The sequence below is a fragment of the Artemia sp. Qi Xiang Cuo genome, chromosome 21, assembly GCF_049724085.1.
Source record: "Artemia sp. Qi Xiang Cuo chromosome 21, ASM4972408v1, whole genome shotgun sequence".
NCBI lineage: Eukaryota > Metazoa > Arthropoda > Branchiopoda > Anostraca > Artemiidae > Artemia > Artemia sp. Qi Xiang Cuo.
The window spans coordinates 11315358-11341257 of record NC_142814.1 but is presented as its reverse complement, the minus strand read 5'-3'; the positions used below and the strand labels follow the sequence as shown (position 1 = coordinate 11341257).

Here is a 25900-nt window from a genome sequence, read left to right as displayed (position 1 = left end):
TTGAACCTACAAACCAACGGATAAGTTTAGCTGTATTCAGTACCTACTAGAATAAATTTTTCTCTGGAAATGAAGTAATAGTCATTTCTAAAACGATTTAAAACTATTTTTTTTTTAATACCATTCCAAATATTATAAACTACAGAATATAGGAAAAATACTACGACATAGCCTTTCTCCTAAGCTCCGTATTCAGAATGTATAATATTGCTTGTTTTACTAAAAGACAGAAGTAAAATAGAAGAAGGAGGGGAGGGAAACTATACATTAGGCAAAATACAACCAGGAAATACGTAGAAAATAATTAGCAAATAACTATAAATATGAATAAAATGAAATATGAAAATAAAAAATTTAATAATTAAAAAACGATAGAAGTTGAACCTATAAGCAAACGGAGAAGTTTAGCTGTATTCTGTGCCTACTAGAATTATTTTTTTTTGTCATATTATTATTGTTTTTATTCTATGTTTGGTTACACTATGTCATAAAAGCATCTTATTATGCCATTATTGCTAATAACAAAATCTATACTAACTTCTAGGTTTTCGTAATGGCACTAATTTCTATATTAATTCAAGCTATCTTAGCATTTTAGGTTGTGTACAAAGTTTTTAGTACATTTGACAGCAATGTACAGCGATTCCTGTTCAATTTACTCAATATTGTTGCTTTATTTAGAAAGACTTATTCATGATGCTATAATACAATCTTGAATGTGCGTCCAATTAGCCTAGATTAACCTTTTGGGATTAAAAGTATTTAATCCACCAATTGATTAGATTGCTTAATCTGTTTAAAGAGCAATTGAAGACTATTAAACGCTCAGACACACCAATAAAAAGGTTAATGCAGTAATGCGTTAATCTGTTTATGTGTTTTAATGCGTGTATTAATGCACTGCGTACTAATTTGGATTAATGCGTTAATAAAGTCCTCTCAGGACTCATACATTCATTATAATTTGGTGCTTCAAAGCTCTGACTCAAAAATTTGATTATAAAATAAGAATTAAATGTTTCTTGAAGCTTTAATAAAAAAAATCTGTCAAATGAACAGTATACGTGCCGAAAAATCATATTCGTAATAGCTTACTTCTGGTAGGTCTCATTTGCAAATCTTTGATTGGTTTTCTGATACTATTTTGCTGTAGTCTTGTATTTGACGTTATGACATATAAACTCACTGCTCAAAATACATATTGTTTTCAGTAAAGTGCAAAGTGTTCCTCTTTAAAAGTGTTTGAGCTATTTAGTTCTGTAAAACGAGTGCAATACAATTTTATTGTGCTTCAACAGCTTTTTTATTGTGCACAATTTTATTGTGCACAATTTTATTGTGCACAATTTTATTGTGCTTCAACAGCTTTTTTATTGTGCACAATTTTATTCAACAGTTTTTGCATAACAGTGGCATTTTTGTGTTGACAATGCCCCAAGATGCTTTTTGATCGATCTTTCTCATCTGGTTTTTGTAGGCTTTTAGTAATTTTTTGTTTGAGTTCATTGCATTATTTTTCCTGCAAATTATCTAATTAGACCAACTGATTTTAACAACAGTTGTTGTAAACCTTTATCATCCTTGGTATGTTCAAATTCAGTCTATGACTTTTCAATATCTACAGTGATCTTCAGCCAAAACTTCGCTACCTATGGTAGGCTTAATTTGGCACATCCTTCTGTTAAAACAATAAGGTGTAACATGTGTATAAGCTCCTACAACGCAAAATTACCTCTGTAGCGACGCTAGCTGCCCGATTTATCTTTACTGATTACTGAAATTTAATTTTAGCTATCTTTTTACAGCACTACTCAAGACTCTGAAGATGCTGAGAAAAAGAAAGATGATAAGCCTATGCTGATTGAAAAGGATGTTTCTGAAGATCAAGCTATTGATGTCCGGACTGCCCTTGATAGTGATAAAGAGATAGACGAAAAGGATAGCACCTTTGAGACCAGCCAATATTCAATTGAAGGACGGAAAGCAGTAAAATTCGAAATGTCTAATGAATTGGTTGGCTCAGGAACGATTGCTCAAATTGGCGAAGTGCCAGAATTACTCGAAACGGCTAAGTCTGTTGTTGCAGAAGTCATCGAAAGCTCCAAATCAATTGTGGAAAAAACCATGTTAAAAGAGGAAGTATATCTACCACATGAAATTAGTCCTTCTGCTCAATCAGCAGCCGCTGCAGAAGAAAAAGATACAGTAATAGATGTTTCCACGCAGTTAATTGAAAATATATCATCTGAAGTTGTTTTGCATGAACCTGAACAAATGAAAAGTGGACCAATCAGCAATGCAGCTATCTCTCATTTTACGGATTCTCTCGACGTTGGACCTCCATCAGAGGGAGGAGAAGAAGTAGACGATGTTGAATATGAAATGCTAAGTGATGTTGTGGCCTCTCGAAAAGATGAGATATCTGAAGAAGAAAAAGAGGAAGTTGAATATGAAATGCTAGGCAATGTTATAGCTTCGCGTAAGGACGAATCTTCCGAAGAAGAAAAAGCCAAAAGTGATGAGAGTGATGATTCAACCAAGAAAAGACGATTCGGCTCAGGACTATTTGCGAAAATGGAAAAAGCAGTTTCTGAACTCAAAGATGTTCTTGATGATAAGCTTGCTAAAAAGGCAGCAGAGGAAGATAAAAAACCTAAAACAGAGGAAAAGAAAGAGGCTAAGAAGGAAGAAAGAAAAGAAGAAAAATCTTCTAAGTTTTCATTTTTTAAACGCTCAACCTCCGAGAAAGTTGAAATTGAAAAGCCCGAAAAAACTGAGAGAAAATTTAAAATTTTTGGATCCAAATCAAAAGAATCTGTAACCAGTGAGAGTGAATTGTCAACTGAACCTCCAAAACCAGCAGCTACTGAAAAAACCGAAGGAAGTGTAAAAACGCCAGAAGTGACAGACTTCAATACAAAACAAACTATGGAAGATGATGTGTCACGGTTTGGCAACATAGATGACTCAAAAATGGAGGATCGCCTACTAAAAGAAGTAACACAATTTATTTCTGTCGTTTCTTCAAGTAAGACAGAAGCCACTGATCAAATCTTGACAGATATTTCAGGTATTAAAAGCCTGAAGACACCCGAGGCAGCTGAAACTGTTCCCAAAAGTCAAGATATAACCATTGTTTTGCCTGATGTAGTCAAGCCTCTGGGAATAAGCTCAACAAGCTATGAAAAAACAGAGCTTTCTCCTGTAACACCCTCTGAAATGACTGTAGTGCTGAATAAAGAACAAAAGACCTTAATTTCACAAGCTGCTAAGTCTGTTGCTGTAGCTCCTAGTGATATAGTTGAATCTGAGTCCCTCTCTACTCAAGCAGATACAAAAGAAAAAGAACTATCTGAGGCTTTGGTTTTGGGCCTAGCCCTATCTGAAGGATCTGATGACCCTCCTCTGAGCTCAGATGCAATGACAGAAAAACAGCTACAGGGTTCAATTATTACAGCATCTTATGATAAAAAAGAGTCAGGCGACCGTGAAAGCATCAGAAGTCAGGATTTTGCTACCCTCAATGCTGGAAAATCGTTAGATTCAGTTGATGAAACTTCTACAAAAACCCTACATTTAAAAGAAGAAAAGTCTCTTAGCTTTGATACTTCAGTCCTAACCGTAAGAGAAACATCTGAAGAAACAAGAACAAAGATGCTTAAAAATGATTTTGCTACAACAAAACACGCTTATGGTCTTGTAGAGGAATATGCAGAAAAGAAAATTCTGACAGCAGAAGATAAGGAGTCAGAAGAATTTCATCATATGGAACTAGTAATGGAAGAATTTCCCATAGAAAAGACTCAAGAATTTGATGAGAAACCATATCCAATCCATCGTACAAATGAAGAGGAACTAGTAACGGAAGACTTTCCCATAGAAAAGATTCCAAGATCTGATGAGAAACCATATCTAGTTCCTCCTACAACCGAAGAGAGACTAGTAATGGAAGAATTTTCCATAGAAAAGACTAAAAAATCTGACGAGAAACCATATCCAATGCATCCTACAACCGAAGAGGAACTAGTAATGGAAGAATTTCCCACAGAAAAGACTAAAAAATCTGATGAGAAACCATATCCGATCCATCCTACAGCCGAAGAGGAACTAGTAACGGAAGACTTTCCCATAGAAAAGACTCAAAAATCTGATGAGAAGCCATATCTAGTTCATTCTACAACCGAAGAGAGACTAGTAATGGAAGAATATCCCATAGAAAAGACTAAAAAATCTGACGAGAAACCATATCCAATGCATCCTACAACCGAAGAGGAACTAGTAACGGAAGAATTTCCCACAGAAAAGACTAAAAAATCTGATGAGAAACAGTATCCAGTCGATACTACAACCGAAGAGGAACTAGTAATGGAAGAATTTCCCATAGAAAAGATTAAAAAATCTGACGAGAAACCATATCCAATGCATCCTACAACCGAAGAGGAACTAGTAATGGAAGAATTTCCCACAGAAAAGACTAAAAAATCTGATGAGAAACCATATCCAATCCATCCTACAGCCGAAGAGGAACTAGTAACGGAAGACTTTCCCATAGAAAAGACTCAAAAATCTGATGAGAAGCCATATCTAGTTCATTCTACAACCGAAGAGAGACTAGTAATGGAAGAATATCCCATAGAAAAGACTAAAAAATCTGACGAGAAACCATATCCAATGCATCCTACAACCGAAGAGGAACTAGTAACGGAAGAATTTCCCACAGAAAAGACTAACAAATCTGATGAGAAACACTATCCAATCGATCCTACAACCGAAGAGGAACTAGTAATGGAAGAATTTCCCATAGAAAAGATTAAAAAATCTGACGAGAAAAAATATCCAATGCATCCTACAACCGAAGAGGAACTAGTAACGGAAGAATTTCCCGTAGAAAAGACTAAAAAATCTGATGAAAAACCATATCCGATCCATCCTACAACCGAAGAAGAAGAGGCAAAAATTGAACTTGATGAAAAGATAGCAAGATTAGCAAATGTTGAAGTAACTATTGAGAAGACTGGATCAGTAACGACCAAACAAATCGATGAACTGGTGAAGCATTTGGCAGAAGAAGCACCCGCAGGAGCAGACAAAAAATTATTTGAACAAGAGTTAGTCAAATCTAAAGACACTGAAGCTATAGAGAGCCAAATCTCAAAAAAAGAAGACAAGGAAATAGAAGACGTTATGATAAGCAAATTAGTACAGGGAGATTTACATAGAGAGATAATCAAAAAGCGTGATGAAAAACAAGCTTCAGTCCATACTGTAATCGAAGATGAGAAGCTACGCATGGATTCACGCGAAAACAAGGGCATCTCAAGTACCCTTGAAGTAACTAGTAAAGTAAGTGAATCTCATAAAGATGAAGTTATTACTGTAAATGAACCGGTAAAGGCTGCTTTGGGAGGAGAAACAGAAACGCGAATAACTGATGAGAACTTAGAGAAATCAAAAGATATAAGTGTCCTTACCACAGGAAAGTCAGAAACAAAGATGCCGAAGAGCACCTTGCAAATAGAATCAATTGATGTGGATAATTTGATACTGGAAGAATCACCTATAGGAAAGGCAGAAGAATTTAAAAAACAATCTACTTCTTCCGACGCAAATATAAAAAAAGAAGAAGAGCGTAAGGTGGAAGTGGGGAACTTCGGTGTCACTGAAGCAGTTACGGAAGTAAGCACTTCTGTAACAGCTGAGTTGACCAGTGATGATAAATTAGCAAAAGATTATACAATGGGGGTAGGATTGGAATCAGTTGAAGAAGATTCGTTTAATGCAACAGAAAAAATTAGCCTTGTTACTGAAAAATCAGAACCAAAAACTTCCAAGATTAAAGACAAGGAGACAGAAAAACTATTGTCTGTCAACCTAATGACAACAGAAGTAACTACAGAAGAAAAGGGAGGTCTCACTACCCTAAAAGTGACTACTGAAGATAGTGATTCAGTAGAAGGTGACCTTACCCCTTTTGACAAACTAGTGAAGGATGACAAGAAAACAACAGAGGACTTCGTTAAATCAAAATATACCAGTGCCCTTTTTGCTGATGATTTAGAAGTGACAATGCCGCAAAAAGAAAATGTGAAGATAGAAGGACTAATTTTTGACAAATTAGAACAAGAAGAAATGTATACCAAGAAAACCGACAAAAGTGAAGAAATGCAAGCTTTACTAGATACTACAAAGGAAGAAAGCCTGGTCACTAGGATACGAGATGAAGAGCATAGGGGCTGGACCACGATTGCGGCAGCTACTGAAGTAAGTGACTCTACAATAGCTGAATTGACCATTGCTGAAAAACGAGCGGAAGATGCTATAAAAGCAACATCCGTAGATCTAGAGACCACAGTACTTGAAAAGCATTTAATTAAATCTAATGACGCGAGTGATGATGATGCTGAAGACTCAAAAAGAAAGTTATTCAGCAAAGAAAAGAAGGAGAAAGAAGAAATTCTTTCGGACAAGTCAGTTCAAGAAGAAGTGATTACCAAGAAGACAGAGAAAACTGGAGAAAAATCAGCTGCTATAAGCACTGCAATTGAAGACTTGGCAGTACATAAGATGCAAGACAACCAGAAGGGAGACTTCAGTATCCTTGAGATCCCTACTGAAGTCAGTAATTCAGTGTCTACCAACCCAGCAAACGCCGAAAAAGTTGTAAAGGATGCCGTAAAAGCAACGCCTTTGGAAGATGAAATGAAAGTTTCCGAGGAAGATTTGGTTAAATCAACAAACGTCAGTGATATTATTGCTGAAGGTTTGGAAAGTAAAATGCCGAAGGAAGAAGGTCGAGAGAATGAGAAGATATTTTTTGACAAATTGGTGCAAGAAGAAATAACCATGGAGAAAACAGAGAAACTTGAAAAAAATCTAGCTTTATTAGATCCTTCAATTGAAGAAATAGTAGTAGACAATGTTCAAGATGAACGGTATGAAGGTTATGGCACCAAAGAAGTCACCACTGAAATCAGTGATTCAGTAGCAACCGACACGACTACTGTTGAAAAACAAGTAAAGGATGACGAGAATATAATACCTGTGGAGATTAGAAGGAGTGCATCTAAAGAAGAATTAATTAAATCAAAAGACATAAGTGACTGTATTACCGAAGACATGCAGAGAAAAACACAGAAGGAAGAAAGTAAAGAGGAAGAAAAAATCCTTCCAGATAAAGTAACACTAGAAGAAATAACTACAGCGAGGGTTAAGAATCCCGAAGAAAAACAGGCTTCGATAGATGGTGCAATTGAAGAAGAGATTGTAGCGAAAATACACCATGAAATAAAAGGAGGCGTTAGTGTTGCAGAAATAACTAGTGGAATAATTGAGCGTGCCGTTGAGAAAATAGCAAAGGATACTGTCGAAATGAGACCTATAGACTCAGAAAGAGATGAGCTTGAAGCAGATTCAATTAAATCTAAAGAATTAAGTCACCTTTTAGTTAAAGATATCGAAATTGAAACACAGAAAGAAGACGGCAAGGTGAAAGAAATACTCCACCCAGAATCATCTATATCAGAAGAGTTGCTTACTGAAAAGGAAGAAAAATCAGTTTCGTTCGATTCGACGAAAGAGAAAGATATAAAAAAGGATGTTTTTAGTACTGTAGACGTAACAAATCAAGTAAGTAAACTTCTAACAACTGATTTAAAAGCTTTTGAAAATCCCACAGAGGAAATTACAATAGAAATGCCTTTAAAAATAGACACAAAGACTTTTGAAGAAGCTATAGTTAAGCCAAAAGACGAAGCAGTCTTAGAAAGAGAAATTCTTAAAGAAAAGGAAACAGAAAAGTCCCCTTCAGATAAATCGATACCGAATGAAATAAATGCTGAGAAACTAGATAAATCGAAGGAGAAATTATCTACGGTAGATTCAACGGTCGAAGAAGGGATGGCAATCGAGGTTCAAAATAGCAAGGATGTAAGTTTTAGTATGACAGAATTAACAACTGAAAAGAATGACGCTCTAACAGCTGATTTAGCGAGTATTGAAAAACTAGGAAAAGATGCCTTGAAAGGAATACCTGTAGGAGAATCAGTGAAGGAAATTGAAGATGGTGTATTTAAATCTTTGGACACAAGTTACCTCATGACTGAGGATGTTAAAGAAAAAATACTGACAGAAGAAGAACACTCAACAAGAATTTATCCTGAAGAATCCACACAGGAAAGATTTCAAATAGAAAAAAATGAAACACCGGTGTCGGTTGAGGTTGCAATAAAGAAAGACAAAGTTGAAGAGGCTTCAGCTACTTCGAAAGATATTTCTGGCCTTATGGCAGAAAGTATTTCAAGAGAAATGCCAGACAGAAAAGATGAGGCTCAGGAACAGAAGTTTCATGCTTCGCTGTCTAGTGAAAAGGTGTCCCAAATTCTGACATCTACTGAACCCAGACTTGAAGATCCGCAGAGCCAAAAATATGTTGGAGAAACAGGTAGTATACCTGTTGAAAAAGTGACAAGGTATGACACAGATGTAGCTATGAAGAATGTTTTGTCCTCAGAAATAGACAGTAAGCTACTTGAAGGAATTACTTCGGTAGCCTTAGTTGATAAAATTGCGTCTTCCCTTCAAGCCAGCACACATATCGTAAATGAAGTAGAAGAAACGCCAGACAAAGTCGTGGTTGTAGAATCCGTAGTAGATTCTCTTCCCAGTGTTGTTGAAGAAAGTGTTGAATACCAAACCAAAGATATTAGAGAAGAAAAATCTTCAGTAGGCATTGAATCTACTCCTCAAGATCTGATTGAGGCAGGAGTCAAACCTGGAAAACCTACTCTTCACCTAGAAGATGAATCTAGCTTGGAAATTGGCTTTAAAAGGGATGGTATTTCCATGTCTGAGGATACGCGAGATAAATTTTGCAAGGAAAAATCTCTAGAAAAAACAGAAGCTCTTGACACAAAAACTGATGATGAAGTAGTGGAGGATTCACTCGCTGATGAGGGAGAAAGACTGGATAGCAAGCGTGATACTAAGACTGGCCTTGAAAGAGTAGCTGAGCTAACTGTCGTGGATCTTAGCCAGAATAAAGATATACAAGAAAACAAAATCGTTACTAATCTTGAAGCAAATTTAGTTAAAAAAGATATTGGAGTGCTGGCTGAAGAGGAAATCAACAAGGTAGAAACACTTACTACCTTTGGGTTGGAGACAAAGTTAATTGTGACTGATATAATAAAAAATAATGAAGTCGTATTAAAAGACAATGGCTGTGATAAAACATCCTCTATAAGAGACGTCCAAGGCTCAATTGAAACTCTCAAAGTTGGTGACCCTGAAGTTGAAGAAATAACTGAAATAGCTGAACAAAAACACGGACAAAAGGAAAAAGACGTGAGACTAATCAAGAAAAAAAGGGACGACATCCCTATAAGCTTTACTGCAAATCTAGAAACTGAGGATGTGGAAGAACTAGTGCAAGAAGAAGTCAACAAGTTGGAAAAAATGCCTACTTTAGTATCAGAAACAAATCCAAATTTTGCTGATAAAGGGGAAAAGGAAGAAGCACTAATAAGAGATAAAATAGGTGGAAAGCAAGAAGTATTGAATATGACTGAAATCCAAAGCTCAATTGGCATTCCCAGAGCTGATTTGTTTGAAGTGAAAGATATTACTGAAAAGGTATCTTTTGAGCTCAAACAACAAGGCACAGATTCCAAAGAAAAGGAGACTAAAGATGATGAAATCCGTATGGATTTTACTGCAAGTCGACTAAGCAAAGATGTAGAACAACTAGTAAATGTAAAAGTAGAAAGGTTTGAAGAACAATCTAACTTACTTTCAGAAAACAAGGCAGTAGGGACTGAAACAGAAGACAAGAAAGATGACTTAATTCAGGGCAAGGCCGAAGGAAAGCTAGGTTCATCCACTGTAACAAATATTCAAAGCTCAGTGGATATTTTCACAGATGTTTCCGAGATGGCTGAAGAACGAAAACCCCAGCTTGAAAGCTCCAGCATTTCATTGATTCAAGAAAAACAGCCTGTTTCTACTATTGATCAGGTGTTGTTTGAACCACTGAAAAAAGAGGGCGAAAAGATCGAAGAACCATCTAAGACCGTATCTGGCGTTGACAAGACTGTCACATCTAATAGGACTGAAGAAGAAGAAGAAATGATAACTCTTGTTAACAAGATGAATATAGAAGGTATAGAAGAAAGAATTGGCAAAATAGAAGAAATGATGAATACAATAAAAACAACTGAAAAGCAAGAACAAGAAGAAATAACCAACTTTACCAGTGCCTCTCTATCCAGGGAGAAAATTTCTGAAGTAGACGGAGCAGAGTCAAAAATTTTCACAGATGTATCTTTTGAAAAATCTAGTTCTGTGCTTTTAGATAACACTGATGATTATGCCTCAATAGATTTCGTCCAGACAACTCCAAAGGGAGGAAATATAGACATTATAGAGAAGGTTACGGAAATAAAAAGTCAAGTTGAATCAAAACCCAAAGTCGAAGAAACAAAGGGTGGAACTGTAAAAGTTGATCGCCAAGAAGTAGCAGATAAGAATATTGAATTTTCTGTTTCTAGTATCTCATGCAAATTACCAATCAGTTCATTTCAAATTCAGGATGAGGTTGGTAGGACTGATATTCAACATGAAAACAAATTGGATCTAAAATCCGCAGTTGAACATAGCCTAAAAGAAGAAAGTAAAAAAGATGAGGTACCAATAGCGTTAGATGCTACCACAGAAGTCACAAATTTATCCACTGAGGCTACGGCCAGTGAAGACCAAAAGCCCAAAAAAGCCTTAAATTTGTTGGAAGATCCAAAGTTTTCTGAATCCACAATAAGGAAGGAAAACGAAATTACAGAAAAGATTATGCAATTAGCAGGATTGCTTGTAACTCCTCCTAAAGTTACAAATGTTGTTTCTGCATCCGAGTCGGAAGATTATAAAGGGTCGCAACGAAAAATCTCAACAAGTGACTCAGTAGAAACGGATTATGCATTAGGGTCTACAAAAGCAATTAACAGATCCAACGCAGAAAAAAAGACAGAAGCTGTGGAAGAATATTGGACTCTAGATTCAACAGAAGTAGATGCAAAGAAAGACGCAAATGACAGAACACAAACGCCTGTCAAAAAAGTCAAAGAGACAAAAGAAAATGTGAAAGAAGAAATTTCGAAAGGAGAAAGCAACATCGAAAACTTAGTTTCTGATATTTCTGCCCAGATGGAATGGTCTGAAGTAGATACGACGGTAAAAGAGAATCTATCTACAGAAGAAGCTAGACAGGAATTGGTAACCTCTGCTCTTCAAGCTAGAATGGCTGTTGACACCACTTCCAGCAAAGAAGACACGAAATTGAAATTGGAACCAGTGGCCCAGATAGAAAAACTTTTTGAATCGTACATTAGTACTGAAAAAGAAGTATCCAAAGAAGAAAACATGCTTGAAATTGAAACTGAAATTCCCGTTAAAACAATCAATTTAGTTGATAACATTCCTTTCGTTTCATCAGAAATATGTGAAATATCACAAAGAGAAGGGCCAAAAGTATTAGAAGAACCTGTAACTTTTATACCAATTGAGCAAAACGTAGTTTTGCATACAGAACAAAAAACTGAGATCAGTGATCTACCAAACAGATTACCTAATGCACCGCAAGATGAACTATTATGTGGAAAACAACAAGATACTGAAGCCATCGATTTAGCAAGAAAACTTATTAAAGATGAAAAACATGAAGAACACGAAAAACTCGTAGAACACGAAGAACACGTAGAACAACATGAAAAAACTATCACCGAAGAGGTAAGACTTTATGATGAAAAAGATATAGCTACGGGGAGTAAAACTCAAAATAAACACAGTTATGACAGCAAAAAAGAAATGATAAAGACAGAAAAAGATATTGCCGGGACCTCAGTTGTTCAGGAACAAATAGTAGAGGGAATAGATGAACAATTAGAACGAGCTAATGTTGAGATTAGTAAGAAATCTGATGACATGATGCCAAGGGTAATCTCAGAGAAAATCCAAAGTGAAGAAGATGTCGATATTTCTGAAATTATTGTTGATTTCGTCAATAGTGATTCAACTAAGTCAGAACTGCCAACAGGCAAAGAAGGAAAAGAAAACGTTGTTTCTATTGCTTTAGGTCTAGCAGACGTACCTGTAGCTGCATTTACCAAAGATGAAACAAAAAAAGAAATGGAATCTGAAATGAGTGACGAAAAGCCAAAACCTGCACTCTCTACTTCTGATGATAATTTGCTTGAGAGCACTCTTATTCTGGAGAGGACAGAAAGAACAACTGATATACAAACGGAAGAGCTTGCGACTATAGAAAATGTGGGAGTAATGGTAAAAGCTCTTAAAGTCTTCGTAGTTGAAGACCAAGAACTTGTAAAAGACAAGGAGTCGGGACCAAATTTTGACAATAGTTTCTTTGCTAGCCAAGATATAGTTAAATCCGTTCCTAGTAAAACTGATTCCACAACAGCTGATATTGATTCCACTGCAAATTCGCAAATAGTTGAAGATATAACAAAAGAAGAGGATGAGATGCTTTTTGAAAAAGTAGCTGAAGACAAGACTGGCGTAGACGTCCAAAACTTGCAAAAAACAGCAGAGCAGGAAGGGGAGCAAATCTCTGCTATCTCTGACGGCAAAATATGTTCTAGCGACAAATCCGGAATAATAGATTCTATAGGGAAATTCAAAGAGCCCGAAGCCCTTAATATTAGAGAAGCGAGTGTGAAACAAATTGACAGCACTTCGAAAGATGCGGAAATAAATTCTGCTGACTCTCTTACGAAAAACAAAAGAGGAACTGCAGAAACAGTAGAATCGACGGATAAGTCTGGGCTCATTGTCTCTGAAATAATATTAGAATCGCCAGAAGCAGATAAGATTGATGTACACAGAGGAAAGGAATCAGATGCAAGGTATCTAAAGGAAGAAATAATAATTGATGACCAAATAAGTTCTATGGACAAAAGTGGAAAGGATAATGGAGATTTCGACGATGAGAAAAGAAAACTTGAAAAAACTCTTTTTGACACTATTCAGGATGCAACAGCATCAATTAAAGGCTATATATTCAGAAAAGACTTGGCTTCTGTCAAAGATGAAGTAAAGCCAGAGGATGTAAGGACTAAGCCGGTGACGGAAGATGTAGAAAAACTTGGAACTGAAGAGATCGACAGAAAAGGTGCAACAGAAGAGGTGGTAAAACCTGTAAAATTAGAAGAGGAGCACGGGATGTCTGCAGAAGAATTCAGTGCAAGGATGGATCCTGATGAAAAAAGGACTGAATCAGAGGCTATGGATGTAGGTGTGAAAGATGCCACATCATACATACCGTTAGAGTCTAGCTTCATCGAAGAAGTTGTAGATGCAGTAACAGAACCTATTTTATTTCAAAGAGATACAAATAGGTCAACTGACGTCTTGGTTACAGTTGCTGTTAAGGAAATAATTGGTGATATCTGTATAGCAGATGAAGAAAAAACCAAGACAGCTGTGCCAAAAGAGCAAATTTCGAAGACTGAGTCTATTACAGATGTGGTAGTGGCTGAACTTAGCAACGTCAGCTTGACAGAGCGAGAAAATATTTTTTCGGAGATCTCGGGAAAAATTTCTGACCTATTTGCAAAAACAAACGAAACAGAGAGGTTTGACAAAGGCAACACCTCTTTGTATATCCAAGAAACACTAACTTCACATTTAGGCGAAAGACAAGAATTAATTTCTAAGAAAATTGTAAAACAAGAGGAAACATTAAATGAAAAGAAGGAATTAACAAATATTGAATTAGTTCCTACTGCATCTGAACAAAAAAATAGTTTTCCTTCCCAGCTGATCGTGAGTAAAGACGATACAGTGCAGATTACGGATCAAAATATTGTCAAAACTGATAACGCATTAGTAAAAGAAGTCAAAGACCCAAATATTGTGGAAATGGAAGTTGATGAAAAACATTCTTCTCTTAAAAAAGAAGAAACAACAGATATACTCAAAGTTTCAGATAAAGAACATAGCAGCTCTTCTACTGTGGATATTACCAAAAAGAACGAAGATATTCCATATGAAGTTATGGCTCTTAAAAAAGAAGAAACATCAGATATTTTCCAAGTTTCAAGTATAGAAGATAGCAGCTCCTTTCCTTCAGATATTTCCACAAAAAATGAAGTTGAACCTCAAGAAGCCGGAAAATCGGTCGGACTTGACAAGCTATTGGCGAAAGAAGTCAAAGATGCTAAAATAGCTGAAGTGGAAGGTGTCGAACAATATTCTGCTCCTAAAAAAGAAGAAATGTCAAACATTCTTGAAGTTTCAGATAAAGAAGATAGCAGCTATTCTTCTTCAGATATTGCCAAAAAGAATTATCCTGCCCCACAAGAGGCTGTGAAATTGGTTGGCTCTGACAAGGAAGTAGTACGAGATTCTAAAATAGATGAAATGGAAGTTGACAAACAGTCTTCCACTGTTAAAAAAGAAGAAACATTGGATATTCTCAAAGTTTCAGGTAAAGAACTTAGCAGCTCAGTTCCTTTAGATGTTTTCATAGAGAAGGAAATTCCGCCTCAAGAAGCTCAGGAATTGGTCGTCACTGATAAGCAATTAGTAAAAGAAGTCAAAGATTCTAAGACAGTTGAAGTTGAAGGTGTTAATCATTATTCTACTCTTATAAAAGAAGAAGCATCGGATAATCTCAGAGTTTCAGATACAGAAGATTGCTTCTCTTCTCTTTTAGATATTGCCAAAAAGAATGAAGCTGCTTCTAATGAAGCTGTGGAGTTGGTCGGTAAAGACGAAAAGTTGGTCAAAGATTCTAAAATAGTTGAAATTGAGACTGGCAAACAATATTCAACTGTTCAAAAAGAAGGTACATCAGATATTCTCAAAGTTTCAGGTAAAGGAGATAGCAGCTCGTTACCTTCAGATGTTTCCATAGAGAAGAAAGTTGCGCCTCAAGAAACCGATATGCAATTTGTCAAAGAGGTGAAAGATTCTAAAATAGTTGAAATGGTAAGTGAAAAACAATATTCGACTCTTGAAAAAGAAGAAATGTCAGATATTCAGAAAGTTTCAGGTAAAGGAGATAGTAGCTTGTTTCCTTCAGATGTTTTCGTAGAGAAAGAAATTGCGCCTCAAGGAACAGATATGCAATTATTCAAAGAGGTCAAAGATTCTAAAAAAGTTGAAGTGGTAGGTGTCAAACAATATTCGACTCTTGAAAAAGAAGAAATGTCAGATATTCTGAAAGTTTCGGATAAAGAACATATCAGCTTGTGTCCTTCAGATGTTTCCGTAGAGAAAGAAGTTGCGCCTCAAGCAACACATGTGCAATTAGTCAAAGAGGTCAAAGGTTCTAAAATAGTTGAAGTGGTAGGTGTCAAACAATATTTGACTCTTGAAAAAGAAAAAATGTCAGATATTCTGAAAGTTTCGGATAAAGAAGATAGCAGCTTGTGTCCTTCAGATGTTTCCGTAGAGAAAGATATAACGCCTCAAGCAACAGATGTGCCTTTAGTCAAAGAGGTCAAAGATTCTAAAATAGTCGAAGTGGTAGGTGTCAAACAATATTCCACTCTTGAAAAAGAAGAAATGTCAGAAATTCTGAAAGTTTCGGGTAAAGAAGATAGCAGCTCATTTCCTTCAGATGTTTCCATAGAGAAAAAAGTTGCGCCTCTAGTAGCTCAGGAATCGGTCACCACCGGTAAACAATTAGTCAAAGAAGTACAAGATTCTAAATTTATTGTAGTCAAAGGCGTCAAACAATATACTATTCTTACAAAAGAAGAAGGATCGGATATTCTCAAAGTTTCAGATAAAGAAGATGGCATCTCTTCCCTTTCTGATATTGCCAAAAAGAATGAAGCTGCTTCACAAGAAGTTGTGGAGTTGGTCGGTGTAGACGAAAAGTTAGTCAAAGAGTCTAAAACAGCAGGAATGGAAGCTGACAAACAATATTCCACTCTTGAAAAAGAAGAAACATCGGATATTCTCAAAGTTTCAGCTAAAGAAGTTAGCACCTCTTTTTCCTTAGATGATTCTATAGAGAAGGTAGTTACGCCTCAAGAAGCTCGAGAATTGGTTGCCACTGATAAACAATTAGTCAAAGAAGTCGAAGATTCAAAAATAGTTGAAGTGGAAGCTGACAAACAATATTCTACTCTTAAAAAAGAAGAAACATCGGATTATCTCAAAGTTTCAGGAAAAAAATATGGCAGCTCTTTTCCTTCAGATGTTTTCGTAGAGAAGGAACTTACGCCTCAAGAATTCCCGGTACTGGTCGTTACTGATATGCAATTACTCAAAGATGTCAAAGATTCTAAAATAGCTGAGGTGGAAGGTGTCATGCAATATTTCACTCTTGAAGCAGAAGACGTGTCTGATATTCCCAAAGATTCGAATAAAGAAGATAGCAGCTCTTTTCCTTCAAATGTTGCCGTAGATAAGGAAGTTGCGACTCAAGAAGCTCAGGAAATGGTCGTCAGTGAGAAGGAATTAGTCAAAGAAGTCAAAGATTCTAAAATAGTTGAAGTTGAAGGTGTCAATCAATATTCTACTCTTATAAAAGACGAAGCATTGGGTATTCTCAAAGTTTCAGATGAAGAAAATGGCCTTTTTTCTCTTTCGGATATTGCGAAAAAGAATGAAGCTGCTTCACAAAAAGTTGTGGAGTTGGTCGGTACTGACGAAAAGGTAATCAAAGATTCTAAAAGAGTAGAAATGGAAGCTGACAAACAATTTTCCACTGTTAACAAAGAAGTAACATTGGATATTCTCAAAGTTTCAGATATAAAAGATAGAAGCTCGTCTCCTTCAGATATTACCAAAAAGAATGAAGCTGCTTCCAAAGAAGTTTTCCAGCTGGTCAGCGCTGATGAGAAATCAGTCAAAGATTCTAAAATAGTCGAAAGGGAAGTTGACAAACAATATTCCACTCTAAAAAAAGAAGAAATGTCGGATGTTCTCAAATTTCCAGGTAAAGAAGATAGCACCTCGTCTCCTTTAGATGTTTCCGTAGAGAAGGAAGTTACGCCTCAAGAAGCTCTAAAACTGGCCATTACTGATAAAAAATTAGTCAAAGAAGTTGAAGATTCTAAAATAGTTGAAGGGAAAGCTGACAAAGAATATTCCACTCTTAAAAAAGAAGAATCATTGGATATTATCAAAGTGTCAGGTAAAGAAGATACCAGTTCCTTTCCTTCATATGTTTCAATAGAAAAGGAAGTTACGCCTCAAGAAGCTCTGGAACTGGCCATTACTGATAAGAAGTTAGTCAAAGAAGTTGTAGACTCTAAAATAGTTGAAGGGAAAGCTGACAAAGAATATTACACTCTTAAAAAAGAAGAATCATTGGATATGATCAAAGTGTCAGGTAAAGAAGATACCAGTTCCTTTCCTTCATATGTTTCAATAGAAAAGGAAGTTATGCCTCAAGAAGCTCAGGAATTGGTCATTACTGATAAGAAATTAGTCAAAGAAGTTGTAGACTCTAAAATAGTTGAAGGGAAAGCTGACAAAGAATATTCCACTCTTAAAACAGAAGAATCATTGGATATTATCAAAGTGTCAGGTAAAGAAGATACCAGTTCCTTTCCTTCATATGTTTCAATAGAAAAGGAAGTTATGCCTCAAGAAGCTCAGGAATTGGTCATTACTGATAAGAAATTAGTCAAAGAAGTTGTAGACTCTAAAATAGTTGAAGGGAAAGCTGACAAAGAATATTCCACTCTTAAAACAGAAGAATCATTGGATATTATCAAAGTGTCAGGTAAAGAAGATATCAGTTCCTTTCCTTCATATGTTTCAACAGAAAAGGAAGTTACGCCTCAAGAAGCTCAGGAACTGGTCATGACTGATAAGAAATCAGTCAAAGAAGTTGAAGACTCTAAAATAGCTGAAGGGAAAGCTGACAAAGAACATTCCACTCTTAAAAAAGAAGAAACATTGGATATGATCAAAGTGTCAGGTAAAGAAGATACCAGTTCCTTTCCTTCATATGTTTCAATAGAAAAGGAAGTTATGCCTCAAGAAGCTCAGGAATTGGTCATTACTGATAAGAAATCAGTCAAAGAAGTTGAAGACTCTAAAATAGCTGAAGGGAAAGCTGACAAAGAACATTCCACTCTTAAAAAAGAAGAAACATTGGGTATTATCAAAGTGTCAGGTAAAGAAGATACGAGCTTCCTTCCTTCAGATGTTTCCATACAGAAGAAAATTACGCCCCAAGAAGCTCAGGAACTGGTCATTACTGATAATCAATTAGTAAAGGAGGTCAAAGATTTAAAAACAGCTGAAGTGGAAAATGACAAAGAATATTCCACTCTTAAAAAAGAAGAAACATTGGATATTATCAAAGTGTCAGGTAAAGAAGATAGCAGCTCGTTTCCTTCAGATGTTTCCATAGAGAATAAACTTACGCCTCAAGAAGCTCTGGAACTGGCCATTATTGATAAGAAATTAGTCAAAGAAGTTGAAGACTCTAAAATAGTTGAAGGGAAAGATGACAAAGAACATTCCACTCTTAAAAAAGAAGAAACATTGGATATTATCAAAGTGACAGGTAAAGAAGATAGCAGCTCGTTTCCTTCAGATTTTTCCATAGAGAAAGAACTTACGCCTCAAGAAGCTCTGGAACTGGCCACTACTGATAAGAAATTAGTCAAAGAAGTTGATGACTCTAAAATAGTCGAAGGGAAAGATGAAAAAGAACATTTCACTCTTAAAAAAGAAGAAACATTGGATACTATCAAAGTATCAGATAAAGAAGATACCAGCTTTTTTCCTTCAGATGTTTCCACAGAGAAGGACCTTACACCTCAAAAATCTCTGGAACTGGCCATTGTTGATAAGAAATTAGTCAAAGAAGTTGAAGACTATAAAATAGTTGAAGGGAAAGATGACAAAGAACATCCCACTCTTAAAAAAGAAAAAACATTGGATGCTATCAAAGTGTTAGGTAAAGATGACACCAGGTCCTTTCCTTCATATGTTTCAATAGAGAAGGAAGTTATGCCTCAAGAAGCTCAGGAAATGGTCATTACTGATAATCAATTGGTAAAGGAGGTCAAAGATTCAAAAATAGCTGAAGTGGAAGTCGATACAGAACATTCCACTCTTAAAAAAGAAGAAAGATTGGATATTATCAAATTGTCAGGTAAAGAAGATAGTTGCTCGTTTCCTTCAGATGTTTCCATAGACAAGAAACTTAAGCCTCAAGAAGCTCTGGAGCTGGCCATTACTGATAAGAAATTAGTCAAAGAAGTTGAAGACTCTAAAATAGTTGAAGGGAAAGATGACAAAGAGCATACCACTCTTAAAAAAGAAGAAACATTGGATACTATCAAAGTGTCAAGTGAAGAAGATACGAGCTCCCTTCCTTCAGATGTTTCCATAGAGAAGGAAATTACGCCTCAAGAAGATCAGGAATTGGTTATTACTTACAATCAATTAGCAAAGGAGGTCAAAGATTCAAAAACAACTGAAGTGGAGGATGACAAAGAACATTCCACTCTTAAAAAACAAGAAACCTCTGATATTCTCAAAATTTCAGGTAAAGGAGATAGCACCTCGGTTCCTTTATATGTTTCCTTAGAGAAGAAAGTTACGCCTAAAGAAGCTCTGGAATCGGTTGTCACTGATGAGCAGTTAGTCAAAGAAGCAAAAAATTATAAAATAGTTGAAGTGGAAGCTGACAAACAGCATTTCACTATTGAAAAAGAACAAACATCGGATATTCTCAAATTTTCAGGTAAAGAAGATACCAGCTTCATTCCTTCATATGTTTCAATAGAGAAGGAGGTTACTCCTCAAGAAGCTCAGGAATTGGTCGTTACTGATAAGCAATTAGTAAGAGAAGTAAAAGATTCTAAAATAGCTGAAGTGGAAGGTTTCAGGCAATATTCCAGTTTTGATAAAGAAGAAATGTCATATATTCTCAAAGTTTCGAGTAAAGTAGATAGCAGCTCATTTCCTTCAGATGTTTCTGTAGAAAAGGAAGTTGTGCCTCAAGAGGCTCAGAAATTGGTCGTCAGTGATAATCAATTAGTCAAAGATTCTAACATAGTTGAACTTGAAGGTGTCAATCAACATTCTAATGTTATAAAAGACGAAGTATCGGATAATCTCAAAGTTTCAGATAAAGAAGATGGCACTTCTTCTCTTTCGGATATTGCCAAAAAAGATGAAGATGCTTCAAACGAAGCTGTGGAGCTTTTCGGTACTGACGGAAAGGTAATCAAAGATTCTAAAAGAGTAGGAATGGAAGCTGACAAACAATATTCCACTGTTAAGAAAGAAGTAACATTGGATATTCTCGAAGTTTCAGATATAGAAGATAGAAGCTCTTCTCCTGCAGATATTGCCAAAAAGAATAAAGCGGCTTCCAAAGAAGTTTTCCAGCTGGTCAGCACTGATGAGAAATCAGTCAAAGATTCTAAAATAGTCGAAAGGGAAGTTTACAAACAATATTCCACTCTAAAAAAAGAAGAAACCTCGTATATTCTCAAAGTTTCAGATAAAGCAGATAGCAGCTTTATTCTTACAGATAGTACCAAAAAGAATGAAGCTCCTCCACATGAAGTTGTGCAGCTAGTCACTACTGATGGAAAACTAGTTGAAGATTCTAAAATAGTAGAAGTGGGAGCTGACAAACAGTGTTCCACTCATAAAAAAGAAGAAACGTTGGATAATATCAAAGATTCATATACAGCAGATATCAGCTCTTCTTCTATAGATCTTACCAAAAAAAATGAAGCTGCTCCACATGAAGTTGTGGAACTGGTCAGTAGTGAAGAGAAATTATTCGAAAATTCTAAAATTGTGGAAAAGGAATTTGGGAAACAATATCACACTCTTAAAAAAGAAGAAAAACCGGACATTTTTGAAGTTTCAGATAAAGAAGATAGCAGTTCATCCCCTTCTGATACTGCTGTAAAGACTGAAGCTACCTCATTTGAGGTTGTGGGGTCATTAGACACTGACAAGGAATTAGTCAAAGATTCTGAAATAGTGGGAATGAAGGTTGACAAAAAGATTTCCACTTCTACAATAGAGGAAACTTTGGATGTTCTTTCTGATGATAAAGATAGCAGCGGTTCTCCTTCGGATATTGATAAAAAGAATGAAGTTTCCGCTCGTGACTTTGAGGAGATGGTTGACGGTGACAAGGAATTAGTCAAAGATTCTAAAATAGCAGGAAAGGAAGTTGAAAACAAATATTTAATTCTTAAAAAAGAAGAAACTACGGATATTTTTAAAGTTTCTGATAAAACGGATAGCTTAACTTTTCCATCGAGTAATATCAAGAACAAAGAAGCTACTTCACTTGATTATGAAGATGAAAGTAAAACAGATACTGCAGAAGAGCCCAAAGAAGTATCTGAGCAGGCTCCCTGGTCCAGCCAAATTAGTGAAGTAGGTAAGAAATATTTAAACCAAGTTGTAAAGACACCGACGGAATTTACAGAAAACGAGGAGAAATCAGTTGTATCAGGAGAAGTTATTGACGAAAACAAGCCTCAAGAAAAGGGAGAAAATAAAAAAGAGGATGAAGCAGTACAATCGAATATGGTGGAGAAATTGGCAACAAGTTTAAGTGAAAGAATAGAGCCTAACCTTAGGGTCTTAGCTAGTTTGACCACTCCAGATGTTGTCTTAACAAAACCCTCTGTAAATATACTAGATACTTGCGCTTCTGATAAAGAAATCCTTCCCTCAGATTCTTTTGAAGTTCATAAGGAAGAAGTACCAATCCCCATGGGAGAGCAGCCAATCAGGAAAGGATACAATATGGAAAATGTAATTATTCCAGTGAAAGATCATTCGCATATAAGTGATGATGTTTCCGCCCGTATAGCAGTGATTCCTACGGAGAAGGGTAGTAATATTTGGACTACAAGTAAAAAGCAATACCAAGATTCGAATGAAACGCCATCAACCTTTACAGGTATTGAGAGGGCAATAGATTCTCTGGAATATACTCTACAAATAGAAGTTAAGCCAACAACACCATCTGAAAATGATATTATTGTAAAACTTAATGGAAAAGATGGTACACAAGAATCTCAGACTCTGGGTAAAGATGGTGATATATTTATTAGTAGCCACGAAAAAGTGTCACCTACTACAGAACAGACTGGGAATGTTCTTACGAAAAATAAAGAGGCCCTAGTCGACGAAGACTGTGAAGATTTAAATAAGACAGAAAAATTTGAATGTCTGGAAGCTTCTGGTATGCAAAGCTCTTCTAGTGACAATAATATCCTAATAGCTGAGAAACTGGAAGATCTGAAGCCATTCAAAGACCAGTCAGACAGTTTGTCCTTGGAAGAACCGGAAAGAGAAATTAAAGAGTCTTCCAGGGATAAAAAGTTCCCCGAAGCAAGTCTTTTTTCTTCCCTACATGATGAGTTTGTTTCAGAACCATTTTTAACCACGGCAGGAATAACAGATGTGGCGAGCACCTCAGAAGACACCACAGAAGATGTTAAGCAAGTTGCCCAAACTCCTCTCGCTGTTTTGAAAGATTCGCTCTTAGAAAAGCTAGGAAACGCAGTGCTCATGACTTCTGGAAGCCTAAGCTCGTTTGTGAAGGAAACAACAGATTCAATTAATATAAAGGAGATAAAAGACACAGATAAAAAATCTTATGCCCCAAGCCTAATTGAAAATCTAGAAAAACTGGAAGAATCAAGCATATTGGCTGTTGAAGAAGTCTTAAAAGGAACTTCAGAAAAAAAAGTTATGAGCAAGGAATCTAAGGAAAAGAACAATTCGGACTCCGGAGCTTCATCAGCCGTTGAACTGATTTCAGAGATCCCAAAAGAGCAAAAGCTTGCTTCAGAAATATCGCCTGGTAATCAGGAAGAAAAAGAGATTCGTGAGGAAACAAAGGGCAATCTGAGCCCAGGAGCTAGGACACCAGAAAATAGTGCTGTAGACTTGAGTAATTTAGATGAAACAGCAGCAACTGAACAACAGCAGATCAAGCTTGCCTTGACTAGATCCGTATGTGAAGTAATTGATCGATTGGATGCTGTTGTTGATTCTGCTGCTAATGAAATCAACCTCACTCCTGATCACGTGGACTTTTATAGATCTTTTGACGATTCAATTTTAACGGAGCCCAAGACCGAACGAGCTTCAGATGTAATGACGTCAAGTGTTTATGGTGCACTTCCAGAGACCTTTGATGAAACTATGGAAAGTAGCTCATCTAAGCGGGGTTCTTTAAGAGAACTCATTGACGTGGCTTCACCAATTCTGGCAAGTTTTGTCCCTTCTATTCACGAGGTTCTACAAGAAAAGGAAAAGGGACCTTCTTTCTCTCGTATGGAAGAACAGACCTCAGTTGCTGATGAAAGAGAACGATCTGAAGATATTATTAAAACCCAACTTAAACCATTTGGTGATGAAATAACAGAAGATGTGATAGAGATAGGCCTAAGAGATGACAAAGAATCAAACATTAAGGACCACTCAGATGAATTAGATGAGAAATCGTTGCTTTACAGCCAAAGCGAAGGAATATTGAAAGACAAAATTAAAAAGACTGATATCGTAGTTGAAGGATCAAAAAATCAAGAAGTGAAGGAAATTTGGCCTAGTGATCAAGATGTCGAAAAAACTACAAATAAAGAATTTCAGGATAAGGAAAAGAAGGTGTCAGTGTCTCGCATGGATTATGAAATAAATAAAGTTGACGACAATGGAAGAGCAGAAGTTAAACAAGAAATCCCAATTTTATTAGACACAAGCCAAACCGAAGAGCAGAAAGTAAAGAGCTTTTTGGAAAAAGAAGAAAAGTCCATAGAAAACCAACTTGATAATTTAAAAAATGCCACCTGTAGCTTCGGTGCTCCTCACAAGGCTGGAGTAACTGAAATTTCTGAAGTTCCTATTAAAGATGAGTCAATTGACACAAAGTCAAGAGAATTGCCCAAGCCAACGACGTCACCTCACTGTACTGAGGCTGTCCTTATTAATGAGGAGGAAAAGAAGAGAGAATATATTGAGACTCAACTGATGGAAGTTCTTTTGGATCCTGAAGAACTAAGGGATATCGAAGAAGCCATGAAGCAAAAAGTTACAATAGCTAATCTTGGTGAATCACCGCCGCCTCTTCCATACACAAGTCTACGCACACCAGACGAAGTTGCAGAAATACCAATGGATGAAGAGCCACCAAAGTCCCCATTGATCGAAGTAATCCCTGGGTTATTAATTGGACCTTCAATATCACCTCCCCCAGTTGCTGAGCCCGAATGTCATGCTTTTGAGGTAATCCGTGAGCAGCCTGGTGGGGATATTGAAAAACCAGAGACATGTATTGTAGAAGATGAGCAACACAAGAAGGGGAAAGAAGCAGTATCTACGATGTTGGGCACAACTTTTGGCTACCAGATAAAAGAGGTGGTGCCGGAAAAACAAATTGAAGTGATAACTTCGGAAGAAGATGCTAATAAATGTCCAGCGAATGAGCCAATGTGCATTAAAAAACACATTGAATTGGACACGAAAATTGATAGAGTGGAGAATCTTCCCGCAAGTCAACCAGAAGAACTTGATTTAGGATTTCTTGAAGACATTATCATTGTGGAAACTGAACCCCTGAAGCAAGATAATCAGAAAAATGACAAGAGAGAGGCAGCGCTTGAGGATTCCATGGTTGGAGGGTTTAATAAAGAGAAAAAAGAAGCAACCACGAAAAAAGATGTTATCGAAGAAGCCTATACCTCATGGCCTACTAGGGAGGTCACACCAGATATTTCTATTACAGAAGCCACATCCCAATTTGGTTTATTTTCTGATATGGATAAGTCTCTAGTCGTTTCAGATAAGCCTGAAACTTCAGATGACCGTTGTGTCAAAATGGCGGAAGAGGTCCTAGCATCTGCTGAAGTAGACGAAACTGCTTCTAGCCATGAACTCTCACCTATTATACCCCTTCCCGTATCAAATGATGCACCTAACCCCCTACCTGAAGTTTCGAGAACTATCGAGTTGTTAATCAATAAGACTTCTGAAGTTGAGGTAGAAATATCGAAAATTGAAACTTCCCATGAAATTTCGAAGGAGGCCCATCAAGAGAATAAGATAAGCGCTAAGGCAGATGGTGTCGAAAAGAACGAAGAATCGAAATTACAAGACGAAAAATCAGCATTTAGCAGCACATTTGATGCCTGGGAGCCAAGAGATATGGCGAGTTTTTCGTCCTTAGAGACTTACAGAACATACCTTGATGACGCGGATAAGCCAGTTGAATCTTCAGAAGAGGATGCTCCTATGGTAAGTCTCGCTTTTCAGTACTAGTCTTTTACAGCCCTTTCTGGAGGCAAAATAAGTTTGTTTCGTTAAAACTCAAGTCGGTGCTTTGGTACCCGGGTCGGGCCTCTTAATCTAAAGTTCGGGTAACAGCTTGATAGATTTGGTACTTAAGAAGTTTGAAGATAGGGTATGCCGGGCGTACTGATTCGGGTCTAGAGGCCGGTATGTCGATTGACATTGTCGATGGTCAGGTAGATAAGTAAAACAATAAAAATCACAAGATAGTGTACATGATGGGTAATTATGGGATTCTATTCTTCAAAGATCGTTTTGTGGGGATAAAACAGCCAAAGATACAGATGGAAGAAAACAGGTAACAAACAGGTCTATTGGTTTGAGTGCAGCCTCTACCCTCTCCCCCCGTAGGATTCGAAAGTATACAAGTCATAAGAATGAATCATTTATGTCTATTAAAGTATTAGCGTTGTTCTAACCGAAGAAAATTAGCCACGACAACTTGGTTGGAAAGGGAGGACTCACAATCTCTCACCACACCTAGATTTGACAAAAAATGGAAGATTCCTTTCTCCCTACATTTTCGTGAGTTAGGGCCACTGCTCAGAACCGAATAAAAAGAAAGAAGGTGGAACTG

The 25900-nt window shown here is 36.6% G+C and overlaps 1 protein-coding gene across 1 annotated transcript in view; it reads left to right on the top strand.

Annotated features, from left to right (window-relative positions):
* The window catches only part of LOC148939235 (uncharacterized), a 271064-nt gene that overhangs the window by 217138 nt on the left and 28026 nt on the right, over window positions 1–25900 (top strand). The window contains exon 10 of the mRNA XM_089106820.1: window positions 1806–25269. Coding sequence (XP_088962946.1) covers window positions 1806–25269 — 23464 coding nt within the window. The remainder of the gene's footprint in view (window positions 1–1805; window positions 25270–25900) is intronic.